Here is a 26,462-nt window from a genome sequence, read left to right as displayed (position 1 = left end):
TTAAGGCAAAATAAATGGGATGCATCAGGAATACTCTATTCTAAGTTAACCTTACTAAAAATAAAACCAAATACAGACACAACCCTCATTCTTATCAAGGTCTGGAGAAAGTACCTGCCAGCTTCAACAATGGCACCATTTAAATCCTTATTTACTAGGTGGAAATGAAACAAATCAGGAAGTATCAATGACAAGGAAAGAACATCTGGGCTGTGCCAAAAGGAACCTGTCCCAGGACTGCTGCCTCCTGCACCTCTCTCTCACGGGGAAAGGGAATGGCCATTAATTTTTAAGCCCAAACACAGTGGACACACTGACAGGGTGCACCAATTTTCCAGTAGAGTCAACTGGCTTTAGAAAGGTATTTCTGAGACCTGAAAATAACAAAAAAGGTTGTCAGCCTGTGGACTTACTGCTCTCGAGCAGGAACACTGACTTCCTTTGACAAGGAATGCAACATCTGCTTGGACAAGTTTGTAGAATTATTAGGACATGCTGGAAAGCTGACCTTCACCTAGGATGAAAAGGGAAAAGGAACACTGTACATGAGTCTTTCACAATAAGAAAATAAGAGAAATTAAGGTATTATCCTGCTGATCTAGCAAAACTTCAGGCTTTCTAAACAGCTTTAAATTTTCAAATGATTTCCCCGAACTCCCTCCATGCTATCAGAGAGTAAAGTGATGAAAAGTAGGATAAAGGCTTACTTTTATGTCTGTAACACACCCAAGCATATCTGGGAAGTCTAGAGAATAAAGAAACCCCCCCCAAAAAAGGCAAATATCCCAGAAAAATATTCCTGCCAAATTAGATATTTCCTAACCAATGAAAAGTTGAATCTACTGTATGTTTCTGAGCACCAGCTGTCACCCAAAGCAGCAAACACAACTATGCCATGCTCCCAGACATCCAAATGCACAGAATACTCTCCTAAAAAAAATCCCCCACAGCCATGAAACAACCACCGAGTGAAGGCACTGGGATGCTCATGACCTGGTTGAGGTGCTGTAACCAGCACTGGCCAGCAGCTACCATGGAAACCTGGAGCAGAATTCCTAGGGAATTAGGTGGTTTTGGTACATTTACGCAGACCGGTCCACGACAGTGCTGATTATTAGCAACCCAGTGAAGTGTGAGAGGGGAGGACATGGAAGGACATACAGAGGAACTTTCCGGCTGGCTTCGGGCCCTGGCCTGCCTTTCTTCCTTGAGATGGTTTATGTTTTGGAGAGGGGACACGGCCACTTTAATCTGCCCTCGGCACTGCCCGCTGAAGTCTGTGATGTTGTACCACCCGCACACCAGCTGGAAGCCAGAGAGGAGAGGAGAGAGGTCCACGGATGCAAATCCTATCACTCGCTCCGACTCTGGGGAAGAAGGACACAAGGCACACTGATATCAATCATTTTCAGCCCTGGAAACGTGGCTTGGAAGCTGACCCGAGGTGCAGAACAATCCTGTCCAACAGGGGGACCTTGTTTGGATGACCTGGGTTACGTTCAGCTAAAAACATCCCTGCAGAACAGTGAAAGCCCAGGGCAGGGAGAGGGACTGGCAGCAGAAGCACAGAGTGCACCCCGTGCTCTGCATACACAGGAAGTTTATTTTTGAAGCAAAGATCAGACAGCTGAACTTCAATGTGCAAAAAGAAAGAAATAAAAGTATTTGGCTACAACTGGCTGGCCAAGCTTCAACCAACTGCAGCAACAACAAACAGCACGTGAAGGAAGCAGTTAAGAATTTCTTTCAGCAGGAAAATCCAGCCTCTAAAGCACCATCAAAATAAAACCAGAGAGAATAAGGATGAACCAAATCCTGTAAGATGATTAATGGGAAAAGGATGCCAAGGGCCAGGAAATCTTTGGGTATTTATCTCTGGTATTCTTCTTGTACAAGGCAAAAGATGGCATTGCAATTCTACTCTCCTATTCACTTGACAGAATTTATTTTCCTTGCATGAAATAGAAAAACCTAAGGAAGGGGATGCAGAGAACACACTCCTCTTAATACTGAGCCACAAACTTTACCTGCTTTATGCCACACTTTGAAGACCAACGTTTGCTGCGGATCCAGGAGAAGCTCTTTGGATAATCTGTTAGGAACAAAAACCATAATATTTTATGCAAAGCAGGAAAAAGCAGTAAAATGCTTCTGAGGTTTCAGTGCCATTTTATCTACAGTTTCTTTCTGTACTGATGGGGGCAGGAACAAAACAAACCCCAAAATTACTGAGCCTCAAAGCACAACACATCACTATATAGTTCAGGCTTCTGCTTATTCAAGAAGTATTTCCCTCTCCTCACTCTTGCTGTACATTTAAAAGACAGGATAAAGGAATTGTATAGTACCAGAAATACAGTTTATTTCATGACTCTTCCTCACTCTTGCTGTACATTTAAAAGATAGGACAAAGGAATTGTATTTATTTCATGACTCAGAAACACAGTGACAGTAAAGCACTGGGGTTATGGTTCAAAGCTGTAATGTTTGAAGTTCAGTGCTGGAGATAAAAAAAAACAAAAAAACCAACAAATGGAAAACTGAAGTGTTAAATGTAGAACTTTTTTTAAGCTCTTTGAAGGGATTCAGATCTTAGAAACACTAGAGGAGAGACAAGATTGGATCACACAGGTTAATCCTGAATACTTCCATGTATGGCTTGATCTGCTGAGGTTCCTTGAAGGAGCCAATTCATCTTTTTAAATTTAAGCTCAGATATCCAGGTCTGAGCTAACAAACCCCCAGCCATAAGCCCTTTTCACACCTGCCTGGCTGTCAGACCCAGGGAGTGCCTGTGAATCCCCACCTCTCACCTTGCCTGCTGCTGGAAGTCCCAGACTGGGGAGTCTGTATTCCCCACCACTGGAGTGGTTACTGGGGCATCTGCTCCAGCAACAGCAAACGACACACAGCTGCTGGGGGCTGCCACTTCCCGCTCTGTCAAGGGACTTCCTGAAATGACAGAGAATTAAACACAGATTTTTTAATTAATAACAACAACAACAGCAACAAAATCTAAAGGCAGTTCAGCAATTAAGACCACACAGCTGGCAAAGAAATCCACCATCTAGAAAATATTCCTTTTCACTGGTGGAGCTGATAGCATGTTATGTTTACAGTGGAAGCAAATATTACATGAACCTTTCACAGGGCAGAAACTGGAATATTCAAGGGAGAAACAGAAAAACCATTTGCCCAAAACCATCTAAGAAGTCAGAAGTAAAACTAGGAATACAACCCAGGTCCTGAGGACCCTATTCCAGTGCTTGAGCTACTCTCCATGCTGCAAGACAGAAATATTTAAATATTTCTGCAATACTCAAAAGAAACCTCCTTTATATCATCAAAAACTTGGCAATAACAAACAAAATTGCACCAGTTTTTCAAAGACTATGAATTCCAGAAGATTCTAGAATTATTATAAAAATGCATCTGCAGGGCTCAGATTCTTTTAGAATTACATACCCTTAAATCATGGCTTGCATTTGACTCTTAGCTGTGTTATCAGGGGAAGAAAAGCTGAGTACAGTGAGCCAGCTTTAGAAATTTATTATGTGCTAATTTTCAGGAGTCCATGAGATAGGGGCATCTTGGGGTTTAGTTATTCAGTCAATGCTTAACCTGGAGTTTAGCTATTCAGACAGTGCTTAATTTCAGAATTCAGCTGTCATCTCCAATAGGTAACATTAAATTGTTTATATTTTGTAGTTTATTAATGAAGATAGGTTGTATAGTGCAGCCTTCTGCTCTCCCTGTACTCACACAGTGACTGGGGCTCCAACACCACAAAGCCAAGTTAAAAATCAGTGCCTGCCATTCCCTCTGCTGGACTAGGAACAGATCTCAGAAGAAAACAAAGAAACAGAAAACAAAGAAAGAAAAAAGAAAGGCAAGAAAGACAGAAAAGGAGGGGTGTGAGGTGTTACCTTTTAAACTTAGATGCATTGCTCTTTCCACCAGGATATTGACAGCCACCGTGTTTTCCAGGATCATCTCGTCTTCTTCCTGCGGTTCGCCGCTGGCGATCCCTGAGCCTACAACGTCCAGCTGCTTGTCAGAGAGCTGCTGGCTCAGAGCAGGGCTCTCCCCCGAGCCTTCGTCCTCAGTGCTGCTGCTCTCCTGGGCGCAGGGCGCTCTGGGCAGCGCGCAGGGCGCGAGGCTGACGCGAACGCGCAGCGCGGCTCCGGCCAGGTCTGCGGCGTTGCACCGGAACAACGGATACACGCCTGCAGGAGAGGGCACAGGCAGCCAGGAGCTGAGCCACGGGAAGAGCAGGAGCCTGAAGAGCAGCTGCTACAGCTCACTGCTGCAGAGATCTCGCAGCAGCCAGCAGAACGAGTTTTGATTTTCAGTGTAATTTCTATGTGAGTTATCACCCAGAAGTACAAGCTGGGAAACATTAAAAACCACGACCAATCCCCCAAATTTGGTACACCTTCATTTTCCCCCAGCAACTCAGATTAAAGCACATCAACTTCCTGAGAGCCCTGGGAACAGCGACTCAGCATAATTTTATATACATATACTGAGAACATAAGATATACCCTGCATAAAAATTTGTTTTTAACTCTTGTTGTTTCTCCCTTTCCTGAGTGTATCTAAAAGAAGAGCCTATCAGCCCACAAATCTGGTAGCTGATGAGTACCATGTAGATGATAGAAGCCATAAACTAAAACAAAAGTTCCACCTCCGTGTGAGGAAGAACTGTCCACAGAGGGGGCAGAGCCCTGGAACAGCTGCCCAGGGTGGGCCTGGAGTCTCCCTTTCTGGAGACATCCCAAACCCACGTGGATGTGTTCCAGTGTCACCTGCTGCAGGGGACCCTGCCTGGGCAGGGGCTGGGACTGGGTGCTCTCCAGAGATCCATTCCACCCCTGACCACCCTGGGATTCTGTCCAGGACAAAACAAAGCCATGAACATTTTGTTTAAAGTGACTGGAGAAGGAGGCACATTACAGTGCCCACAGGGAGGAATGAGATGTGACCCCGTGTTTCAGGGACTCACCACTAACGCTCAGCGTTCTCCCGGATCTCTCTGCCAACGCTGCCAGGTCGACGTAGGCAGATCCAACAAGACGATCTGTGTCAAGGGGTCTTTCCGCCTCATCTTCCTTGCCACATGCCCACCACACCTGGATTTCTAACTTCTCCTCTCTGAAGAACCAGAGCAGGCCCTGGCTCCTTCTGAGAGTCACCTTGCTGGGTTTCCTGAAGCTCACCGTGACACTCTGCGCGTCCTCGCTCACTTTTGGCCGCCTCGGCCGCATGCAGGTGGCCTCCTGGTCGTACAGCTTGTACCTGAGGTAGCAGTAGGTGCCTTTGTGCAGGTGTGCCTGGCCCGTGAGCGGCACGCAGCGGAGCGGCAGCCACACCCGCGGCGCGGAGACCGTCACAGCCACCGGGCTGGCGCCCCGCTCCCAGTCCCCGCTGCCGTCCTCGCTGTCCTCCAGGTTCTCCTGGCTGCTCCACCCCAGGAGCCTGGCAGCCTCCAGGACACGCTCCCTGTCACCCTGGCGGGCAAAGGCAACGGAGAGCTCCAGCCCTCCCACAGGGGCCTGCACGGCGCTGGCGCGGCGCGGAGGCAGCGGGTCCTCGGACACGGTCACCGGGAACCAGCCTGAAATTCCTGCGGGAGGAAAGAGCCCGTCAGACTTGTCCCAAAAGCGTCAGTGAACAATGGACACCTCTCTGGTCATCGATCAAGGACCAGAACACCAAAGGTTTATTTCTCGTTTGGAATTTTATTAAATTATTTCTAATCTGAAAGAGCAACAAGTTGCTGGCCTTCTAAAACCTCAGCAGCAGTTCTGACCCCAAAGGATTTTCACTTCATTAACAACACTCATTTTACAATGAAACTATATCCCTGGGATAACCAGTTATAAAATTATGTATTCTCACTTCTTTCCTACTCTCTTCTCATTAAAAACAACCTCAAACTTTTGGGCAGGAGAAAATGAGAACTTCGCTGAAATTAACGCAGAAACAAGCAAGGCAAATAATAAAAACATCATTATTACAAGGTATAATATTTCCAAACTAATACTAGATAGAGGAGATCATTAGTGGACAGGTATGTGAAGAATTTTTTGACAGAAATTTCACAGAATATTCTAAAGTGGAAGGGACCCAAAAGGAGCATTGAGATATTTCACACCCAGTTAAAAAAAAAAAAAAAAAAGTTAATCCTACTACTTTCTAATTATCTAAGACTTTTGTTTCCAGCTTTGACATCTGAAAAGCAGTCACTGGTCCTGCACTAAACACTGCAACTCATGGACCTGACATCCTTTCTGGACTTTCTAGAAAATAAACAGCACTGAATAAAGTCCTAAGGATTTTAGGTGCTGGTTTTAGCTGGCAATTTCTTCACAGTAGCCCCAGAATATTCATTCCTACACCCTGAAAACAGATTTTCAAACAACAACCTTTGTGTGACTTTCCTAATACAGGATTTTTACTGAACACATGGGGAACATCTGGAAGAACTTTGGTCTAAAAAAACCCAGAAATTCCCCACAAGATCAAAACAAGCCCCCAAAACAGGAATGGAAATAGTTTTAAGGAACTGCAATAGCATTTCCACAGAATGTCAGCAGCACAGCACTGCTGTGATACCTGATCTTCTTGTCAGCAGGTCTCTGGTTGGAATCGTGACTGTCCCAAGAAGATAATCTCTGGATGTCCTGTCAGCCAATTTGTCAGTGGCTGGAAAAGAAATAATTTTGTAAATATATCCAACTGGTACGTAAGTGACTGACTGGAGGACAGCTGGTAAGAGGTGCTCATCATCACTGGGAGCCTCAAAAACTCTTTGCAAGGGGGAACAGTCTCTCCCAAAGACAATTTAGAGAATTACATCTCTCAGCAACTACAGAGTTCCCTGCACAGGGCTCTGAGCAACCTGACCTGCTGGAAGATGGCCTTGCTCATTGCAGGGGGGTTTTTCAAGTCCCAACCCAAACTATTCCATAATTCTACGAGTATTTTTTTTTCTACACTAAAATTAAGGGGACTGCTGCACCAGTATTCAATCCTTGCAACCGCCCCTGCTGTCCTTACCTGACTTGGTGCTCTGATGGTAGATGGAGAAAAAAATACTGCCAGACTGCAAGAGCTCCCCCAGAGAAGAGGCTTCTCCCGTGCTCTTCTGGGTGATGAGATGACAAAGGAACTGCATGCGATGCCCAAACTCTGGGCAGAAGGAGCCGGGCACAGCCCGCGTGCTGCGCGCCTGCGCCGGGGGCAGGAAGGACGGGAGCGCGCACACGTAGGCGTTCACCCCCACCCCTGCACAGTGCTGCACAGAGGGGTTCTTCTGTGCCACAGCTCTGCACTCCACGTGGGGAAAAAATGAAGGAAGAGAATGCAGGTAATGCATCAGGAATCTGGGAAGCAACATGCTTAAAACACAGGTGAAAAGATGGGACCAACAGCGAGCGTTCTAAGTCAAAATGCACGTGGGCTCTGGCTGCACAGCATTTTCATCTTTTCTTTCCATCTGAACATACTAGGGACCCATTTGAAAGGGTGAGAGGAACTCACGAGGTCCATCACTGGTGGCTGTGCTCTTATCTGTGCTTGAGAAAGTACTCAGCACCTTTAAGGGTACACTGTACTGTACAACAACTTCCCTGAGAACCTGCTCCACAAAGAAGCCAAGGCCAAGCTAAATTATTTTTACAGACCAGAACTGAGCAGCAAAAGGAGTTGAAATTAGTAAATGGAGTAATGTACAAGTAAACCACATCCTGGTATTACTCAGGTCGTACATCTGAAGGATGAGGGGTCTGAGGTCTGACTTCTCCAAGCACCAATCCAAGCACCATACAACAGTGATCCTCACCTTTCAGGGTCTGCTTGAATTAGGATGGACCAGAGTCTCACAGCAACACTGAGAAAGGGTCAGACCATGGCTCTGGAATGACAGGAGCCATCCTGCTCTTGTGGAACTGACTCCCTCTATTCTAGCCCTTTCCTGATTCTTGGAAACCACACAGTCTGGAACAATATCTACCTGATACCACACACTGGCAGCAGAAGCCTTAAGGTGGAAAGGAACACGTTTATTTCCTAGTCAGTTTATTGAGGTTTTCACAGTGAAATGCAAGAAAACAGCATTGGTTAGCTTTTAAATAGCATCAGCGACACCAGGATCCACTGCCCAAATAGGTTCCATCTCATATCAGCCAATTTTTATATCAGTCTTTGGCATAAAAAATAAGTGGAAATGTAGGAAAACATGCCCTTCCAACCTGCATCTTTCTGCAGAACAAATGTTACCACTCTGTACTGCAGCTTCAGGGACCAGAAGGTCCCTGATGGTTTTTATAAAGTTATTTTCTCTTTGGAGCAGGACTCACTTTGAATCTTGGTCTCTGCACTTGGAAAATTGGCCAGTAAGAATGTGATCTAATCTCATGCCTCAGTCTGCTGCCTCCAGATAAGGCTGTTTTAAGTGAAAAGTGGTCCTTTTTGAATTAGGCCTTACCTGGCTGCTGCCTGCAAACCAGCTGCCCTGTGTATTTGTACAGAAAGTGAAACAGCTTGAGCAGTTATTCCAGCTGCTGTTCTCATGGATTGTTGGTACCTCACACTCACATCGAGCAAACCTGGATTAAATGAAAGAAAGGAACAAAAGAAACGGTCAGCTCTTAATGCACCTACATCCAACATAATCAATATTCAGCTACACTTATTAATACAAAACTTACTCTATCAATGAGTATCTTTCCCTTTGTTCCCCCCGGATCCAGCTGTTCCTCCTGAATCCAGCTGTTCCCCCCGATCCATCTGTACCTCCTGGGTTTGGCTGTTCCCCCTGGGTCTGGCTGTACCCCCGGCTGTGGCACAGCCTCTTGCACTGCCGGTCTCAGTAGATCGGTGCCGTTATTTTTTCAGAAACTCCGGCACCGCATCCCGCCAGGGCCACTGCTAGCCGCAGTGTCGCCCTCCTGTGGCCAAACGCCAGTATTGCAAGCTGGCGGTCTCAGTGTCGCCCTCCTGTGGCCAAACACCAGTATTGCAAGCTGGCGGTCTCAGTGTCGCCCTCCTGTGGCCAAACGCCAGCATTGCAGGCTGGGGTCCTCAGTGTTGCCCTCCTGTGGCCAAACGCCAGTATTGCAGGCCAGGGTTCTCAGTGTCACCCTCCTGTGGCCAAAGACCAGTATTGCAATCCGGGGCTCTCAGTGTCGCCCTCCTGTGGCCAACCCACAGCACTGCAAGTCCAAGGGCTAACACTCAACTTTTTGACAGTTTGAGGATTTAATCACAGATTTTTTACTCTTTACGGTGTTAGTGAAAGCTGGGAGGAAAACCACTCCTGGCTGGTTTCAATTGCCAACATAAATCCATATTTTTATTTGCCCTGGAGGCAAACAGACTTTTACAGAATTTGATAGAATTTTACACAGAATCAAAACTGGTTTGGCTGGGAAAGACCCATAAAATCATGGAGCCCAAGCATTCCTCCAGCACTGCCAAGGCCACCACTCTCCCCCATCCCTAAGTGCCACATACACAGAGCTGTTAAATCCTGCCAGGGATGGGGATTCCACCATGGCCTGGGGCAGCCTGTGCCAGGACTGAACAGCCCTTTGGGGGAAGAAATTTTCCTTAATATCAAACCTGAACCTCCCTGGCACAACTTGAGGGATTTTGTTTGTCCTTTGCTAACACACCATCAAACACTGTTGTGCTGCTCAGAGGTTTCCTCAACTGAGCCTGCTTTTACCAGGGAAAGCCCACAAGCCTTGCTCACCTGAAGACTGCAGATGAAATTCCTCAGAGGAATCACTCCGGGGGACCAAGGGAAGATTAAAAGTTTGAATGCCTATTTCTTCACGGTGCTGCAGAGTCACCATGGCACAGAGCCGTGACAAAGGCAAGGCCCCTTTGGCAACCAGCTGGTCTCTGACATTTGGGTAATAATACCTGGTGGGACACAAAAAACCAGGATCAACGTTTCTCTCAAACTGCACAGAAGTCAACTTTGAGTGTCTTCAAAGCCTAATTAGCCTCCCCAGCTAAGGGAGAAAAAATAAATGTACTTCCACTGAAGAAAAGAATCATTAAGTGCTTAAGCAGATAATCCTACAAATACATACTTGCACTAGTCCTAGCAAGTCAACAAGCAGGACCTCCACTAAAAATTGGCATCCTAAAGAAAAACAAGAGAAGGATCTGGCACCAAATATTTTCTGCTATCATTTCTCATTAATAAATGAAAACACCTCTCTTGCAGAACAGATTTGTGGTACCAGAATGTAAGTGTAAAAAATTATTCCAAACCTTTTCTTAGTGCATTACATGGCTTCAGCTTCATCCTAAAACAAATTCTGGCACTGTATCTTACAAACAGCCCATAGTAATTCTTATGTGACTTAGGAAATTTAAAAAAGCCTGACTTGTTTACTGCAGAATGAACAGATTATTATCTTTTTCTAAAGCTATTTGTCTTCATGGCTTCTGCTCTTCATTACTAATAATTAGCTTCAGTAGCCAAAGAAACATTTTGAATGTACAAAACACTTTTTATTATTTGTGTTGTACTCAGTGATTTGTATGAAGGAAAAGAGGAAATCCAACACAATGAAATTATACTTTCAGGGTGCTATTAAGTAAAATTTAGATGTTGCAAACATTTAAACTACTTTTAGATTGTTATGCTGATTAAAAGATGGAAGAAAGCAAACTAATAACACACACTTTTTAAGTTATACAAAGGAGTAATAAGGACTCTTGGTGGGGAAAAAGGTGTACAGGTTTTAAGTGCAGATACTTATCACCAAATGTTGATGAGCTTACCATTTTTTTTAGCTACTATTAAATAATATTATGAAATATCCATTCCAGAGCTGCAGGTTTTTCAAGATCAGATGTACCTCTACCAGTACTGCTGTGCTATCTACAAAGAACAGGACGTTGTTCTGTACCTGCACCAGACTTCAAACTGCATTCCTCCTCCTGCTGCTCCTGGTGCCATAAATGCACTGACCAGGAGCCTCTGGACTGGGACATCAGCAGGAACCAACAGGGAATGATGATGTTCGTCATTGAAGATGGGATCAGGGACACACAAAGTGGTAGCTGTTCTAAATGGCTTTAATGTGATGCCTAGAAGTCAAGCAGAACTAGTTAAAAATGGTTGGAATTGCAGCTTTCAACCTTTTTCTGCTTGCAATCCTACAGGAGGTAGGACCCATGGACAGGGATTGAAATCCTCTTGGGACAAGGCTTGCTCTTCTGAGCTTCACTTCACAAAGCTTTTACAAGCAATGCATGCAGCCCCATGACCCTGTGAGCCACAGGCTGGGAACTACAGCTAAAGAGGCAGTATAGAAATCCCACAGGACTTACTATGGAACCATTTCACTGGCTGTTATTTTTCAGTGGGAATACACATTGGTGATGCAAAGCACTCGACACTGTGCTCTTTCCTACAGCTACCATTATTTACATATTATTTTATAATCTGAAAAATGATGGGTTTAGATTGGATATTGGGAAGAAATTCTTCCCCCTGAGGGTGGTGAGCCCTGGCACAGCGTGCTCAGAGAAGCTGTGGCTGCCTCTGGATCCCTGGAAGTGTCCAAGGCCAGGCTGGACAGAGCTTGGAGCACCCTGGGACAGTGGGAGGTGTTCCTGCCCATTCTATGTTAACCCTAGTGATTTAAATCAAGCAACTCTTCTGTTGGTGTATCCATGAAAATCACAGAATTGTCACGGTTGGAAAAGGCCTCTAAGATCATCAAATCCAGCTGTTAACCCAGCCCTGCCAAGGCCACCCAGTAAATCATGTACCCAAGTGCCATATCCAAACACTTTCTGAACATTTCCAGAGATGGTGCCCACCATTGCCCTGGGCAGCTGTGCCAGGGGTTGATAACCCTGTTGATGAAAACTTTTCCCTAATATTCAACTTAAACCTCCTCTAGCATGACTTGGGGCCATTTCCTCTTGTCCTGCCTCTTGTTGCCTTGGAGCAGAGCCTGATCCCCACCTGGCTGCACTCTCCTGTCAGGGAGTTGTGGAGATCAAAATGAGCACCCTGAAAAGCTTGTGCATGTAAAGCCCTTGCTGAATTTCACTGTGTACAATCTCTCTATTCCCTGCAGACCCATTCCTGCATCTTTGTCAGACCAGCTGGCACAGCCCTCTAGCACCTTTAACAGGAGGTACCATGTGAAGAGATGTGGAATTAGGTCTCTTTTTTCCACTGGGAACTTGCCACCAGCCTCAGACAAACAAGGCTTTGAATCCAGTGACACAGCCCAAGCCCAGTTTTTCCAATAAAACAAGCATTGGCTGGTTGAAAGTTCATAAAAACATGCCCCGTCTTAGGCAGAGAGAACATGACTAAATAGTGTTTAATTATAGCGATGATCTAAATAAGACAAACTTACCATCCTCATGCAGTCCAGGTCCCTGCAGTGCACCACAGCCAGCCTCCTGAACTGGGAAATAGTACTGGATGTAGCAGTCAGCCTCTCCCCAGACCGTGGACTGGAGGGGAGTGAGTCCCTTCACACCCTCCACGTGGATCTCAAACACATGCTCCATCAGGTCCTCCCCTTTTGGGTACAACTGTTAACAAAAAAAGGGAAAGCCAAGTGGAAAGGATGACTTTAGGAAACTGAGAACATTTCAACCCAGGGAAGTGGTTGAGTCATCCCTGGAGGTACTCAAAAGCCATGTGAATGTAACATTTGGGGACATGGTTTAATGGTGGCCTTGGCAGGGCTGGGTTAGTGGTTGGATTCAATGAGCACAGAGACCTTTCACAATCTAAACAATTACATGTGATAAAGATCTAAGAAGCCTGAGATGGGGGACAGAGAAATTATCTACCATTTTCCTCCTAAAGTTTACAGAAACATTGAAAGTCTGAAAGAAAATTATTTTTTTCCTGCAAAGCACATAGATAAAAGTTCCTACCTACCCTACTCCATGGTAGTGGCAAAACCTCCACAATAAGACTGTGAGAATTAAGATTTTCTGTAATTTTGCTGGTTTTTTGTTTTTACTGGACTTGTGAAGATAGAAACAGTGGATATGCAAGGCAATAAAAAGAGCAATAATGTCAAGACTAGTGAGAGCAAGCTGGTAAAAAAAAAAAAGAGTATAAACAATATAATTCTGTGTACAATTTGCAGCATATAACAAAATTGGCTACAGCTTCAAGAAGAGATTTGGGATCATTCATCTGTTAATGAACTCACTGGTAAAACCCTTTTGACATGTCCTTAACAGCGAGAATGGGGTGTACTGAAGAGTAAATACCAGTGTGGGTTTTGCAGCTGGATGGTCCAGAGAGTGGGGAGGACGCTGTGTGACTGGAGGCACCATTCCTTCCTCAGTTTTGAGCCTCTGCAGTGTCACGATTTGGACGGCTGATCCCATGGCCAGGGTGACCCGCAGGCTGCCACGGGTGCGGCCCGTGAAGACGTCGACCACCGGCACGTGGCCATCCACAGCCACCACTGGGTACTGAGCCTGCAGGAGCAGGTGGGAAACCCTGGCATCCCTGCAGAACAATCCCAAAACAAACAAAAAAGCCCCAGCATGAGCATGAGCCATCTGAGTAGAACTGCACCACACAGAACTCGTTCTAGATGGGATTTTCAAAGCTGATAAAAACCAGTCTATCTCCGTTCCTCTGAAATTTGTCTCACATCCCATCTCCACTCAGCAGAGATCCAGGAGCTGCTGGCTGCAAGAAGTTATTTCCAGCAATGACAAAGGACAATTTCCCAAAACCTGACAGCACATTAGCTATCAGCCAGCCTAGAGATCTGTGAAGGAAGGGATGAGTGGGAACAAGACTCCCATTAACACCCTGTAGCCGTATGATACTTTTATGAGGTAGTTATGTGCCTTTGTGCAGAAAAGAAGGAACAGTGACAGCCCCCCAGAAAGATGTAAAAATCATACACTGAAGTTATTCAAGGCCAGGTTGAATGGGGCTTGGAGCAACTTGGTTGAGTGGAAGGTGCCAGAGGCACTGGATGGATTTTAAGGTCCCTCCCAAGCCAAACCATTCTGGGATTCTAAGATACACACAAATAAACTACAGTGGCTTACTGAAAAAACGATACAAATGACACAATAATAACTAACAAAGTAGTGACCAGTCAGCTCCAGCACCACCTGGTTTTCACATGCCACTAGGTCTGACCAAAATAAAAGGAATAAATCCTTTGCATTATGAAGAATTTCTTCTGTCCAGTATTTCCAGCAATTTAAACTGTTTTAAGCAGGTATATTACTTAACTGAACAAGAAGCCAATAGATTAAACCTAAAAAGAACTCTGGAGAATCCCACTGGATAAGAACACAATTAAAAAATGAAGGTTTTGGAGACTTTTTGACACCCAGCATCCTTATGAGATCCCTGCAGAGCATGATTAGGGGCAAACCCAACCAGTCAGATTTTGTAAAATCACTGATGGAAAGCCACACCTCATTCTCCTGTGTAGTCACTTTGACTTCTTCTGGTTTTATTCCATCATAGGACAACAAGCTAAGCAGGCACCAACCCTGATGCACCATAGTGACTTTATTTGTCACACTCTATCTGTGGACAAGGACAGTGTAACTCACACCCTGCTCACTGTAGGAAAGGGTTATAGGAAGCTTGGCAGGGCAAAAATGCCTTTTGCTATGAAGTGTAACTAAGAACCTCCCCACACAACCCCCACACACCATCACCAACTTCTTTCTCTAAGCTTCAGCTAGGATATTTCCCAAACCAATAAAAAATGGGGAACTAAAAACTAAGGTTACTTGAACGAGATGTAAAACTGATGCAGAGGGAGTTTCACTAATCCCAGCAATTTGTCAGAGCCAGGGCTTCCCAGCTTGTTCCATGCTTCAATAATCACGACATTGTTCTTCAGCCGCTCCAAGCGTTTGGAAGTCAATGAAAAGGGCATCACCTGAAAGGTTTAAAGCAGAATTAGTACACAAAATACACTGTAAAATATTAGCTAAGTGCAGAGCGTTCTGTTAAGTCTACTTTATTCCAGTCTACAGAATTGTGCCTTTTAGAGATAGAAGTTAAAAATTGAATGTGCATTCAACAGAGCCAAGCAGGGACATTTCTACGTATATCAAAGTAACTTAAGTACAAAATGTGTTTGTCAGTGGGGAGCACCACACTTCCATCAGTGGGAAATGGAGAACATGTCACTTGCCTGACAAAAATTGAAGGCAGGCTGTCTTGTGCCCCAGACGACAGCGGATCTCGTCGCCTCCTCAGTGCTGAGCAGTTTGCAGTTTAAATACACATTGCAGGAACCGGGGAGCCCAGAGCCTTCAGCAACGAAGTCCCTTCCATCGGGCACCATCAGGAGCACGTGCAGCAGTAACCCCTCCTGCTCCGCTGGGGTGACGTGCGTCACCTCGTCCCGGGCTGGCTCCGGGCGCGGCGGCTGCGCGACGTCCCTGCCGCCCGCTGCCGGGCCCCGCGAGGCCTCGGGGCTCCTGGCGGAGCCCAGGGGGCTTTCTGCACTTACACTCGTCCTGCTGGGCTCCCGCAGTCCCAGCCGGGCCCCCGTCACGGCGCGAGCTGGGGCTGGGTGCCCGGCCGTAGCCGACCTGGCAGCGGCGCTGGCCACGAGCTGCAGGGACACCTGCAAGGAAGGCAGAGCTGGCCAGAGTGCCCCATCCACAAACAAGGCATGCAACAGGAACTCAGGAAAACACAGCACACCTCTGGCTCCAGAACTCGCCCTAAGGCATTATGCTGGTTGCAAGCTACAGCTTTTGATAAAAGACACGTGGCTTTAAGAAATAAAGTCCAGGCTGGAGTTTGGCAAAACCACACAATTACAGATGAATTATTGAATGGTCTGGGTCGGAAGGGACCTTAAAGCTCACCCCATTCTTAACCCTTCACCTGCTAATACAGAGAGCTGTTTATCCTCAGAACTGTCAAATCCTTCAAACTGTTAGTGCTTCTCATTCAGAAGCTGAGCAAACTGATAAAACTTTGGCTGGAGAAGATAATTCCTAAAGTGACAAGGACAAGGAAGACCAGGCCTCCATGGCAGGAGAGACCTCAGCTCATGCCACGCGTGAAGGAGCCAAAGCTCCAAGCCCTGAGAATGTGCCACTCAAAATGTGCCTGTAGAGTGGTTTCTGTATTCGAGTCCCAGCTTACTGACAACATTCCTCGACATGCAGGAGCTTCAAAATATCTCCCCAAACCCCTAAGGAATAAAAAATGGTTCATGTTATTTTATGCTGGTCTTGCAAACCTTTGTAGCTGAGACCTGGTAAATTGAAACAAAGACAGAAAAGAGGAGTTAAAAATAAGAGTGTGGAGCCAAAATTAGTAACAATCCAAGCTAGAGGTGGTAAAACACATACCTTTAGTGGCCCAACTTGTGTGTGATCTCCCTCTTTTTCCACAGGTATATCCCAGCTGACACTGAGCAGCTCAGCCTCAATCACTCTGTGGAGCTGAAGTGCTGCTGAGCCAATGGCCACAGGCTGAGGGTAGGCAAAGAGGTAATTTTGCAAGATTTCTATCAGATTTAAAGAATTTTTGTGAGAAAAAGAAAAAAAAAGCTTTCTGGCTCCACTCCCACTCACAAGGTCAGTTGTACCAACAGGGATTTGGGAAATCTCTTTTACTTCCAATTTCAAGTCTCACTAGAACAGTAAGACAGGTTTTCCTGGAATCTACTGTAAAAAATTCCAGATTAATGCAAAAATTGAATAACCTAAATCCTGGTAAATGAGCACAATTTCCATACTGAAAGATGCAATTTACTCCCTCATTAAAAGAAAAGCAGATATCCTTGGTGTCGATTAAAATAATACAAGCTGAGTTAACCCCTCTCACCCTCTTCATCACGGGCAGATGGTTATGCAAATAATCTTATCAGATAGAAATATAGCTTTTCCCGCCCAAAAAGCACAAGTTACAGGTGTTCTTCACAGCTCACATTATGTCCCTTACACTGGGCAGGGTGCAGATATAAACTGATTCCACGTGGACTCATTCTACACTGCTAAAGGAGCTGTGTTCTCATTGAAGGATAACGTTTATAACTGATCCAATGTGCTTAAGCAACAAGAGATCAGTTTAAAGAAGAGGGAAGTACAATTATTTTTGCTTGCCAGTCTCAACCTCAGAAAAGCCTTTACTGAAGGGACAGGAGGGACGAGCCTGGAAGAGCCAGTGGCCGTGGTCCCGAGGCTGCCAGAGCTCCAGAAGTGTTTGGGCAGCGCTGCCAGGGATGCACAGCTGGGATTGCTGGGGTGTCTGTGCAGGGCCAGGGCTGGGCTGGGTGAGGCTGTGGGGCCCTCAGAATACTCTGTGGTTCTGTGCAGACTGAACAGCAAGCAGTGTAATGTCATTTCCCCTCCTAATACCTGACTGTCTGCACTGAGTGTCTGGGGGAGGTGGAAATGCAAAGAATTCCTTTGCTTTTCAACACACAAAGAAGGAACAACTAGTAGTAAATACCTTTTTCTGTGTGCTTTTTCTCATGTAGATTTTAAAAGCCAGGTCAGAGCCCCACCAGTGCTCCATCATCCTTCCCCCAAACCACACAGGGAACACAGACTGCTGCTGGAATTTCACCACTGGAAGGAAGAGAGGAGCAACAAATATCCAAAATTACTTGACATAAATAAACTTTCCCCTGTAGAGTGCTCTGTTACAAACACAATCATTTCATTCTGCATTGTTTATTAACACAAAGGCCAAAGTAAACTGGTTTTCATTTTTGAAGGCCAGCAAACAGCAGGAGACCAGCAGGACAAAATTAAGATTATGAATTCATAAATAATAAATTATTAAATACACTAATATAAGCCAACATTATAACAGTATTTAAAGACTTCAGGTGACACCAAGTCTCTGCCATTCTAGCATGCAGTAAGAGCTGCCCTTCCTCAGTGGGAGAACCCTGCCTCATTTCAGTTAACAGAGTTCAAGATGGTTCTGGAGGGAGGCAAAGCTGAGCTGCAAGAAAAATCACAGCTCCAGGAGAACAGGAGTATCTGCAAGCAGAGACAGAACCAATTTGTGATTTGCATTCAGTCTGGAAAGGAGTACAAGAAGTACAATAACAGTGTTCACCAAGGATAAGGAAATATTCCTGTGATGACAAAAATGCAGGTTACACATAAGTTAATTTCCAGCCGGATGCCCTGCTCTTGCCCACCTTGTCTGGGATCGCTATGGAATCGTCCCCATTAGGCATATTTAATAAATGACATAACTCTCAGGAAGGAAAATGCTACAGGATAATGGATTGAAGACTTCTTCGCATTATTTTCTATTTTATAATCTATTTTTCTAGGTCCCAAAGAGCTGGACTCCACACAAGGCAAACTGCAGGAGGATGGATGAGTTTTGGATTCCAAAGGTTGTATTACAAAAGCTCAGAAAAAACAGATGTTTTCTCTGGCCACAAATGCAAAATATCCAAGAGAACTCAAAATCTCTCAAGTGCCACTCAGCAAGATGCAAAGCCAATGAATGATCACATGGGAGAGGACTTTGAAAGTCACCCTGGCATTCCAGTTTCTGGGAAGACTGGGCAGAGAGCATCCAGCATTCTCTGCTGAGTGGGAATAGAAACAGAAATTGTTCTCAGGGATACAAACACTGGTGAGTCTCAGTACAAAGATTAGTGTCTCCTGATTTGAGCATAGGACTGGAGATTCCCTGGATCCAGCAGATTATGTGAGCTACTGGGGATACTACATGACATACTTCCACATCTGAGGAATTATTTATTTGGACTATAAGTATCTCTGGTATTTCTAAAAGTCCTTGATCATCTTCCCACTATTGCAGAAAAAATACTGGCATTATGTTCAAAAGAAGGAATGGGCTTACTAACTTCTTCTTTCTTTAGGAAAAGAAATTTGAAAATCCCAGTATGAATTCTTCCGGGAAGAAAAAAAAAAATTAAAAAATCACTTCCTTCTTCCTGAGAGGATCATTCCCCCACCTGCAGCATGGCAACTAATCACACTGTGGTTTTCAGGCACCAAAGGAAATATGTGGAACACACTACTAAATAATTTCTAAGAGATGGAGTCAAGAAAACTAAATCTGAGGGGTAAAACGATGCTCTTACCACCATCTGTGATTTTACTTGAGGCTACTCGAATTGCTTCTGTTGCTATGGAGACCTGTCCTTTTTCATCCTTGGAGACTCTCACAGGAAAGTGGTACTCCACAAAGAAGGTGCTGCAATAAAATAGTGAAAGGGTGACCACAGTCCATCAAGAATCTGATGTGAGTCGTGAAACTGAGCACAGCAGGCAAGTTCCAGATTCACAGCTGACTGTAACCCTTTTTTTTAGGATAATTGAAACACCTATTCTATTAATTCCTTCCACAGGTTATCTATGTGCCAGATTCTCCTCCAATAAATCCCCTTTTGTTTTCAAAGTACATTCTGCACCTCCCCAAAACCCTGGGAAAGGCACAGCCTCAAGTGAGCCCACACCAGGATAAATCAGTCACATCTCTAACTTCCCCAAGTCCGTGGGATACAATTCCCTCCGAGGAACAGAAGCCTCAGAAGCCTGGAGAGCCTGGGGAAGCTGCCCTACACAGGAGAGCCCAGGGAAATCTCCCCTGAAGGCACAGCACACAAACCAGGAAGAAACAATCCCCCTTACCACTTATGAACAGACATGGGCCGTGGAGGCTTCCCCAGCAAACCTTTCCTCCTGGGGGAGATCTGGATGCTCTCAGGAGGGATTTTCAGGCTTTCTATGGTGACTCTGGCCAGGTGTACTCGCTGCAGCAATGCCAACCTGTCTGCACCCAAGGATGTGAGAAGAGACATTTCTCTGTGGTCTTCTGGAGGAGCAGTGGGAGAGCAGCTGGAGACACAGAACTGAGGATCAGGACTGCAGAAACATTCTTGACATGACCATGAAGGGGGAATTGTAGCTAGGCGGGATGCTACTTAAAAACTGCACAAGGTTCACTAAAATATACATTTAAAACATATTTTTACAACAAATTTGGTGGTCTCTATAATTCTCTGTAACAAATATCTTATAATATCTGGGGTCCATAACTAAAAAAAAGACAAGTTAAAGTGCATGTTCCACACATTGTTGATCTGAAAAAATCTTCAAAAAGAAAAACTTCCTTTAATGCCATGTACAAAAGCAGGGAGATGATACAGTTATACACAAGACAAATCTCTGCTGCACAGGAACAGGAGCAGGATTTTTGCCATAGTTTTAAATCTCATTTGTGTAATTTGCAAGACTTGAATTGCAAATGCTTTTGTGCTGGTTTCTTTGGGGATATGAATTTTACCTGATGTAAGAACAGCAGTGTTAGTCAGAAAAAGAATCAGAAATAATTGTTTGGAGCTAAAATGCAAAAAAAAAAAAACAGTCACAAAACCTTTACATTAACTGTATTGTGTAAGATAGGCTTGATAATTGGATCTTCAGGGACACTTTTATTGGTTCCATACAAAAAAAGGGAATGCAGTTTAGATGAGGTCAGAACAAAAGTCACTGATGCAACTACCTGGGTTTAGCTCCTGTCACATTCTGATCAAAGGCATGAAAATCCTTCTGTGGATTCACTGGACCCCCTTTTTTGAGAGTTTCTGTCTTGGATGCTTTTTTTGAGGATTTAATATCATCATCGCTGAGGAAATCGCTCAAACTGGAATCAGATTTCTAAAGCAGAAAGAATGGACATAAATAAGAAGTTAATTGTCATTGTACAGAGAGTTCCATAATGGTCACAATACATAAATGGAAAAAAACTCGTGCATTGTATCAACTGAAACAATTAAAATGGTATCAAAATTTCAGGGATTTGAAAAACAAAAAGTCTCCCTGGACAGCCTCAATCGCAGCAATTTCCAAACTCGATGCTTGACTTTGTAGTCTTAACAACATTCTTTTAATGATTTTATTCTTTTAATCATATTAATTTTAAGCAATGTGCACATGTACTCACAAACACTTGTATGACACCTAATGCCCATTCAGCTCTAAATTAGTGCAATCTGTCGTTTTCCTGATCGTGCAAACCTCGGTTGCTCTGCACATTCGGGAACGCACGTTTCCCTTTGGATCTCCACTTACAGGAGCTGTGTAAAAAAGCTTCTCCAGCAGACTCTGGTCGTAGTGGGGATCACCGAGTTCGCTGTCATACACCTCGCTGCCAAGGGAGAGAGAATCCCACAGGGAGCCCGTCCGATCCCAGAAGTGCCCCGGGGAGAAATCGGCACTGTGGATACAGGAGAGAGAAGCACACCTCAGGGTCTCCAAGGCACGTGGACAATGCTGCCTGTTTCCCCCTGGATCGGGGCCGTGCTGGCTCCAGCAGGGGCAAGCTGTGCCCAGGGAGCAGGGCTGTGAGCCAGCCTGGAGGGTGACCTGGGGACAACACCTCTGCCCCCGCAGGAACGTGGTGAGCGCGGAGCGAGGGACAGCCGGGGTCACAAAGGATCTCTGGAGGTCACCCAGTCCAGCCCCTGCTCAAAGGGAAGGCATGCAAAAAAAGCTGTACAGCTGGATTTTGGGTGTCTTGGAAGCTGCAGATTCCACAAACTCTTTGGGCAACCAATTCCAGGCTTTGATGATTTTCATTGTAAAATATACCAATGAATGTCAACCTCCAATTCTTACCCTTCACTACTTTATAACTTCTGGAATGCTTTAGGAGTAATACTTAAGGACAGTTTATTTTGATTTAAAAAAACTTCCAAGCTATACCTGAGTAGGTGCAAACACAAGAATCTTCAGATACAAGCTGAGGTTAGTTTGGTTTAAGGTTTTCCTCTGTGCTGTGAGTTTAAAATAATTTTATGACCTGCAACACTACAGTGCAGATAATCACTTGTGATAAACCACAGTGAAAAAATGAGTGCAGGGCACAAGAAACATGAACCATAAATTCTGAACCATATCTGACCCAGAAGCTGTGTGTTCAGGGTGCAGATGTGGACGCAATGGAAGCATCATCTATGCTCCTGCTACGCAAAATAAGAGGAAAAGGCCCATTTAATATCTGGAGAAAGATTAAAAATAGCTATAGTTTCTCATTAGTTGTAATTTACAGAGTGTTTCTTCTCCCAAGAAACAAGGTATTTGTTTTACATGCTTAGTTTATGCAGTATTTTAGGCCAGGACACTTAGGACTATTCAGTAACTTTGTTTCATGAAAGATTGTGGTTAATCTTTCTGACATCACTTTCACACCAAGTGACTTGCAGCTATCCAGGTCATCATGCATTAAAGCTGAGCTACAAAACACCTCCATCACTTGCACACTGTCAAGTTACACTCCCAAAAATGTCACTGGTTACATTCCCAAAAATCTGGACAACCTGAAGGGTCAAGAGACACTTTTCAAAATGGTCAGACAAGGACAATTTTGCAGAAGCCTCCAGTGCATCACACTCACCTGCCCAACAGTAACTGGACTGCTCTTTCTTCAGAGTTTAGGTCAAACTGCTGACCTGAAACTTCAGATCCAAAGAGATGGGGATCTTCAGAAGTGGGCACAAAACTGGACTTCAAGCCTTTTGGGCTCCTGGGTAACAGCAATGGAAGCATAGACAGCAGAAAAAGGAAAAATAAAGACATTAAGGCATGCTCAAGATGAATCCAATAATCAGTCTATCAGTTTTTTTTCTGTGAAGTCCAAAATAATCTACTTTAACACAAATACAAATAGTTTGTGCAGAAAGAATTTGCAATAGCATCATTGATATTGAATTTGCAATAGCATCATTGACTGTCAAAGACAATGACATTGCTTTCTGGTTTTCACAGAACAACAGGCAATATTCACATTTTTCCAGAGGAAAACCAAGAAATCTAAATTTCTTTTCTCCTAAGAAAACATCATGCATTTAGGTCATCAATTACTTACACTTCTCTGAAAAACTGTTCCTTGTGATGCAGTGCCATTTCACTTGCACTGTCTTGCATTACGCTTATTCCCTACCAAAATGTAATATTTCCCTGAGAAATAACTTTTAACTAAATACAAATATACTATGAAATTAAATTAAAATCAAATACTTATATCAAGGCTTACTACATGAAGATTAAAATGAATTTACAAAATTTAGGCATTTATTCACAGGTAGAAATTAACTTCCCATTTGAATGATGTGCTACTTTGACCCAAAAACACGTCCTATGAATCTCAGTATCTACAGTTTTCTGGATAAAGCCTCAAAATCTATGGTCTGGAGCTTGAATCTCACTTCCCCCAGTCCAAACTTACTTTGTTGGTGCTATGAAATTGTCTGTCTCTATAAAATGAGACATTTTCTTCAGTTCAATCTCCATGTCTGGGCTGGACTTCATTGCAGAAACGACCATGGCATCACGGAGTTTACTGCCTTGATCCAAGAGAGCTGGGAAACAAGCACAAGGATTACATTTCAGCATTCAAGTGCTTTTTAAAAGCCATGTGTAGACACAATCAATGTGTCAGCTACAGTCAAGAAACTTGTTTTCTGCTGTTAAAAAGAGATCTTGGCGCACTGGGGATCAGATATGTTTTATATACCAGAAAACAGCTGAGCTGGGAGTGAGGGAGGGTGATCCTCCATCAGTCTCCCACTCCACTCTACAGGGAATTTGTGCACACACAGGGTCAGGTATTGAAGGGCATTATTAGGATACAGAAGCAGGACTAATTGAGGGAAGAGCAGTTTGCCACTTCAGGATGTCTAATTTTTGTTCTTTCCTGTAAATATGGAACTCAAAAGATAGCACCTATGGAAACGTGCTCTACTCCAGCGCCGATTCCAATCCAGCCCAGGCAAGAGTGGATCTTAAGGCAAGGCCTTTCTGGAATAATGGAGCAAGAGGGTGTGAAGTCTCTCTTTCCCTTCAGAAACCCAGACAGGCAGACCAAACACCATGGAGAGTTGTTTGCAGTGAAGTCTAAAAGACGGAGGCAGTGGCACACTGACCTGAGAGCAGATCCTTTGCGGCCGGGCTGTGCGCGGAGAGCAGCCGCGCGCTCCCCCCGGGAGCTCTGGGATCGGAGCTGGTGGGCAAGGACACGGGCTGATTCTCTGGGCTCATTTCCACACGCTCATCCGGTGAAACCACACGGAAACGAGGAGCAGGAAAGGTGTCCTTCACGTTCTCAGAGTTCTCTCTGCAGAGCAAATGGTCCTTTCCTCTAGGGAAAAATGAAACTGTATTTCAGGGACAACTCCAGGGCGCGGGTAAAGGGATTCAGAACTCTGCAAATTCTCCAAAAGGAAACATGACGTCATTATTTTAATGATTCCTCACCTGCCACTGAGACCATCAGAGGGACCCACCCAAGGTGCAAGTAAAAGATTTTTCAAAAAAAAGGCTTTTAAAAAGATCTTTTTTACAAGAGCACGTTGTGACAGGACAAGGGGGAACAGCTCCCCACTGCCAGAGGGTAGGTTTACATTAGATACCAGGAGAAAGTTTTTTGCTGGAGCACAGTGAGACTCCGGCACAGGTTACCCAGAGAAGCTGTGGCTGCCTCATCCATGTCCAGGGCCAGGCTGGATGGGGCTGGGAGCAGCCTGGGACAGTGGAAGGTGCTCTGGCAGCAGGGATGAAATGAGATGAGCCTTAAGATCCCTTCCAACCCAAATTATTTGGTGATTTGAGGCACCTCTTGTGTGATCTCGCTTGACGTGAACTAAGTCAACCTAAGGGGAGCAGCCTGGGACAGTGGAAGGTGCTCTGGCAGCAGGGATGAAATGAGATGAGCCTTAAGATCCCCTCCAACCCAAATTATTTGGTGACTCGATGATTTGAGGCACCTCTTGTGTGATCTTGCTTGACTTGAACTAAGTCAACCTAATAAGCAAATTTCTGTCAGACAAGAAATTGTTCCTCTCACCTTGGAAACCCTCAACATCCTGGATTTCCCATAAAATGCATGTTTGAAAAGATGAAACACCCCATAACTCACAGGTGAACTGACAATGCTTAAAAATTCTGTGTGAACTACAAAATAAACCACAGTTTTGTCACGAGGAAAAAAGAAAAAAGGGTACCTAGGAGATGTGGCTTTGCTGTTGTCAACAGAGTCCTGTTCAACAGCCACCTGGGTGTGCCTGGGCTGCTGGGATGGAGCAGGAAGCTGGGACTTGCTGCTTCCCTGGGCAGCAGCAGCATCTGAACCTCCTTGTGTGGCTGGCACACAGCTGCTGGTGCCATACAGTTCTGGCAGAGGCTCTAGAACCAGTGACACCTGGAAGACAAGATGTGGAAATGTTGCTTTGTTCTTTTCTTATCTAAGTGCAATAAACATTGCATCAACTTCACCTGTTGTGCAATGGAAAGCTGCTGCTTTTCTACATAAAGTAATATTTATATCACACAGCTATGTCACGTATTCACAACTACTTGTTCCTCATTTTCAAATCCAGTCAACTGCCTTTCTTAATCAGTTTTACAGAGACAGGGCTGCAAGACAGAACTTTCTTAATTTCAGATGTTTAAATCTTCTATTATTCCAGTGAAGTGTAAGAACCAATACCCATTTTAAATCCACTGTTAATACCCACAGTCAGTGTAGAGACCACATGTTCCTCATTAAGCTCAACCACCCCATATCTCTCTAAACAAAACAAAGCAAAGACTGGCAGTATTTGTTTTTTCTTCATTTGTTACCTTAGCTCAGAAATGCCTTGGACAGAGAGCAGGCCTGCAGTGTGCCACGTACAGCTTGATCCCGCACCTGGCTGTGCCAGTGTCACAGCGCATAATTGATATTAATATCACATCACTATCTAATAATGAGCAAAGACATGAAGGCTACCTGCAGCTCTCCGAGTTTATCCGATGTTGGTGACAGCACGGCAAAAGACCCTTTGATGGGATGGCTGGGAGAGAGCTGGGACAGCTTAGTGATCTGAGCTCTGCCAAGGGGCAGGTGGTCACGTTTGGTTAGAACCTCCAGGACAAGAACGCCCATATCTGCAAAAACCAGGAACACCTTCAGGCCAGTCTCATGGCCACAAGTGACACTTTTTGGCTAAAATGACAGAAATGCCAGAGACTGACGCTGTGCCCTACAAGGGGCAGCAGGTAAAGAAGGGTGAATGCATCCATTACTCCTGGCAGTAAACGATGACGAATAAGTCCAGGATTCCCAGAACAGGAAGGCTTACGGCAGGACCAAGGGGAACGGCTTACACTGCAGCAGGGTAGCCGCAGGGCAGCCCGCTCCCCATCACCGTGCCCGGGAAGGAACTCCTCCTGAGCTGCCCTGGCCCACCTGCAGCCTCTGTCCCCGTCCCACCCGGTCCCACCCGGTGCCGGCCGGTGCCGGCGCTCCCTACCTGCCAGGTAGGCGGCGAGCTGCCGGGGCCCGCAGCGCACGGCGAAGCGGGCGCAGGTCCTGCCCGCGGGCTGTCCGGGCCGCCCGGCGGGCTGCAGCACGGTGCCGCCGGAGCTGTCCCCCCACCAGCGCAGCCGCACCACCGCGG

The 26,462-nt window shown here is 45.1% G+C and overlaps 1 protein-coding gene across 5 annotated transcripts in view; it reads right to left on the bottom strand.

Moving 5' to 3' along the window:
• The window catches only part of C2CD3 (C2 domain containing 3 centriole elongation regulator), a 38,475-nt gene extending 12,019 nt beyond the window's left edge, over positions 1–26,456 (bottom strand). For 4 of the 5 annotated variants that reach the window (XR_005952326.1, XM_041400116.1, XM_041400117.1 and 1 more), the window contains exons 1-27: positions 26,316–26,456; positions 25,793–25,950; positions 25,026–25,222; positions 23,949–24,163; positions 23,252–23,384; positions 22,421–22,549; positions 21,097–21,241; positions 20,528–20,682; positions 19,654–19,860; positions 19,104–19,216; positions 17,477–17,595; positions 16,372–16,494; positions 15,195–15,632; positions 14,785–14,936; positions 13,282–13,525; positions 12,405–12,585; positions 10,935–11,115; positions 9,761–9,933; positions 8,492–8,612; positions 7,063–7,331; positions 6,619–6,708; positions 5,006–5,626; positions 3,927–4,226; positions 2,814–2,952; positions 2,028–2,092; positions 1,162–1,367; positions 414–514 (exon numbers count right to left, since the gene is read on the bottom strand). Coding sequence is in view for 4 of the 5 variants with exons in the window: in XM_041400116.1 (XP_041256050.1) it covers positions 414–514; positions 1,162–1,367; positions 2,028–2,092; positions 2,814–2,952; positions 3,927–4,226; positions 5,006–5,626; positions 6,619–6,708; positions 7,063–7,331; positions 8,492–8,612; positions 9,761–9,933; positions 10,935–11,115; positions 12,405–12,585; positions 13,282–13,525; positions 14,785–14,936; positions 15,195–15,632; positions 16,372–16,494; positions 17,477–17,595; positions 19,104–19,216; positions 19,654–19,860; positions 20,528–20,682; positions 21,097–21,241; positions 22,421–22,549; positions 23,252–23,384; positions 23,949–24,163; positions 25,026–25,222; positions 25,793–25,948 (4,973 nt within the window). In the remaining variant the exon portion in view is untranslated. Of the gene's footprint in view, positions 1–413; positions 515–1,161; positions 1,368–2,027; positions 2,093–2,813; positions 2,953–3,926; positions 4,227–5,005; positions 5,627–6,618; positions 6,709–7,062; positions 7,332–8,491; positions 8,613–9,760; positions 9,934–10,934; positions 11,116–12,404; positions 12,586–13,281; positions 13,526–14,784; positions 14,937–15,194; positions 15,633–16,371; positions 16,495–17,476; positions 17,596–19,103; positions 19,217–19,653; positions 19,861–20,527; positions 20,683–21,096; positions 21,242–22,420; positions 22,550–23,251; positions 23,385–23,948; positions 24,164–25,025; positions 25,223–25,792; positions 25,951–26,315 lie in introns of those variants that run through there. The other variant, XM_041400119.1, reaches the window with a different exon arrangement.
• Positions 26,457–26,462: the final 6 nt, after the last annotated feature.

This window comes from Onychostruthus taczanowskii, unplaced genomic scaffold (genome assembly GCF_017590055.1).
Source record: "Onychostruthus taczanowskii isolate IOZ18803 unplaced genomic scaffold, ASM1759005v1 scaffold172, whole genome shotgun sequence".
Classification (NCBI taxonomy): domain Eukaryota; kingdom Metazoa; phylum Chordata; class Aves; order Passeriformes; family Passeridae; genus Onychostruthus; species Onychostruthus taczanowskii.
This window is presented reverse-complemented; position numbering and strand designations above follow the sequence as displayed.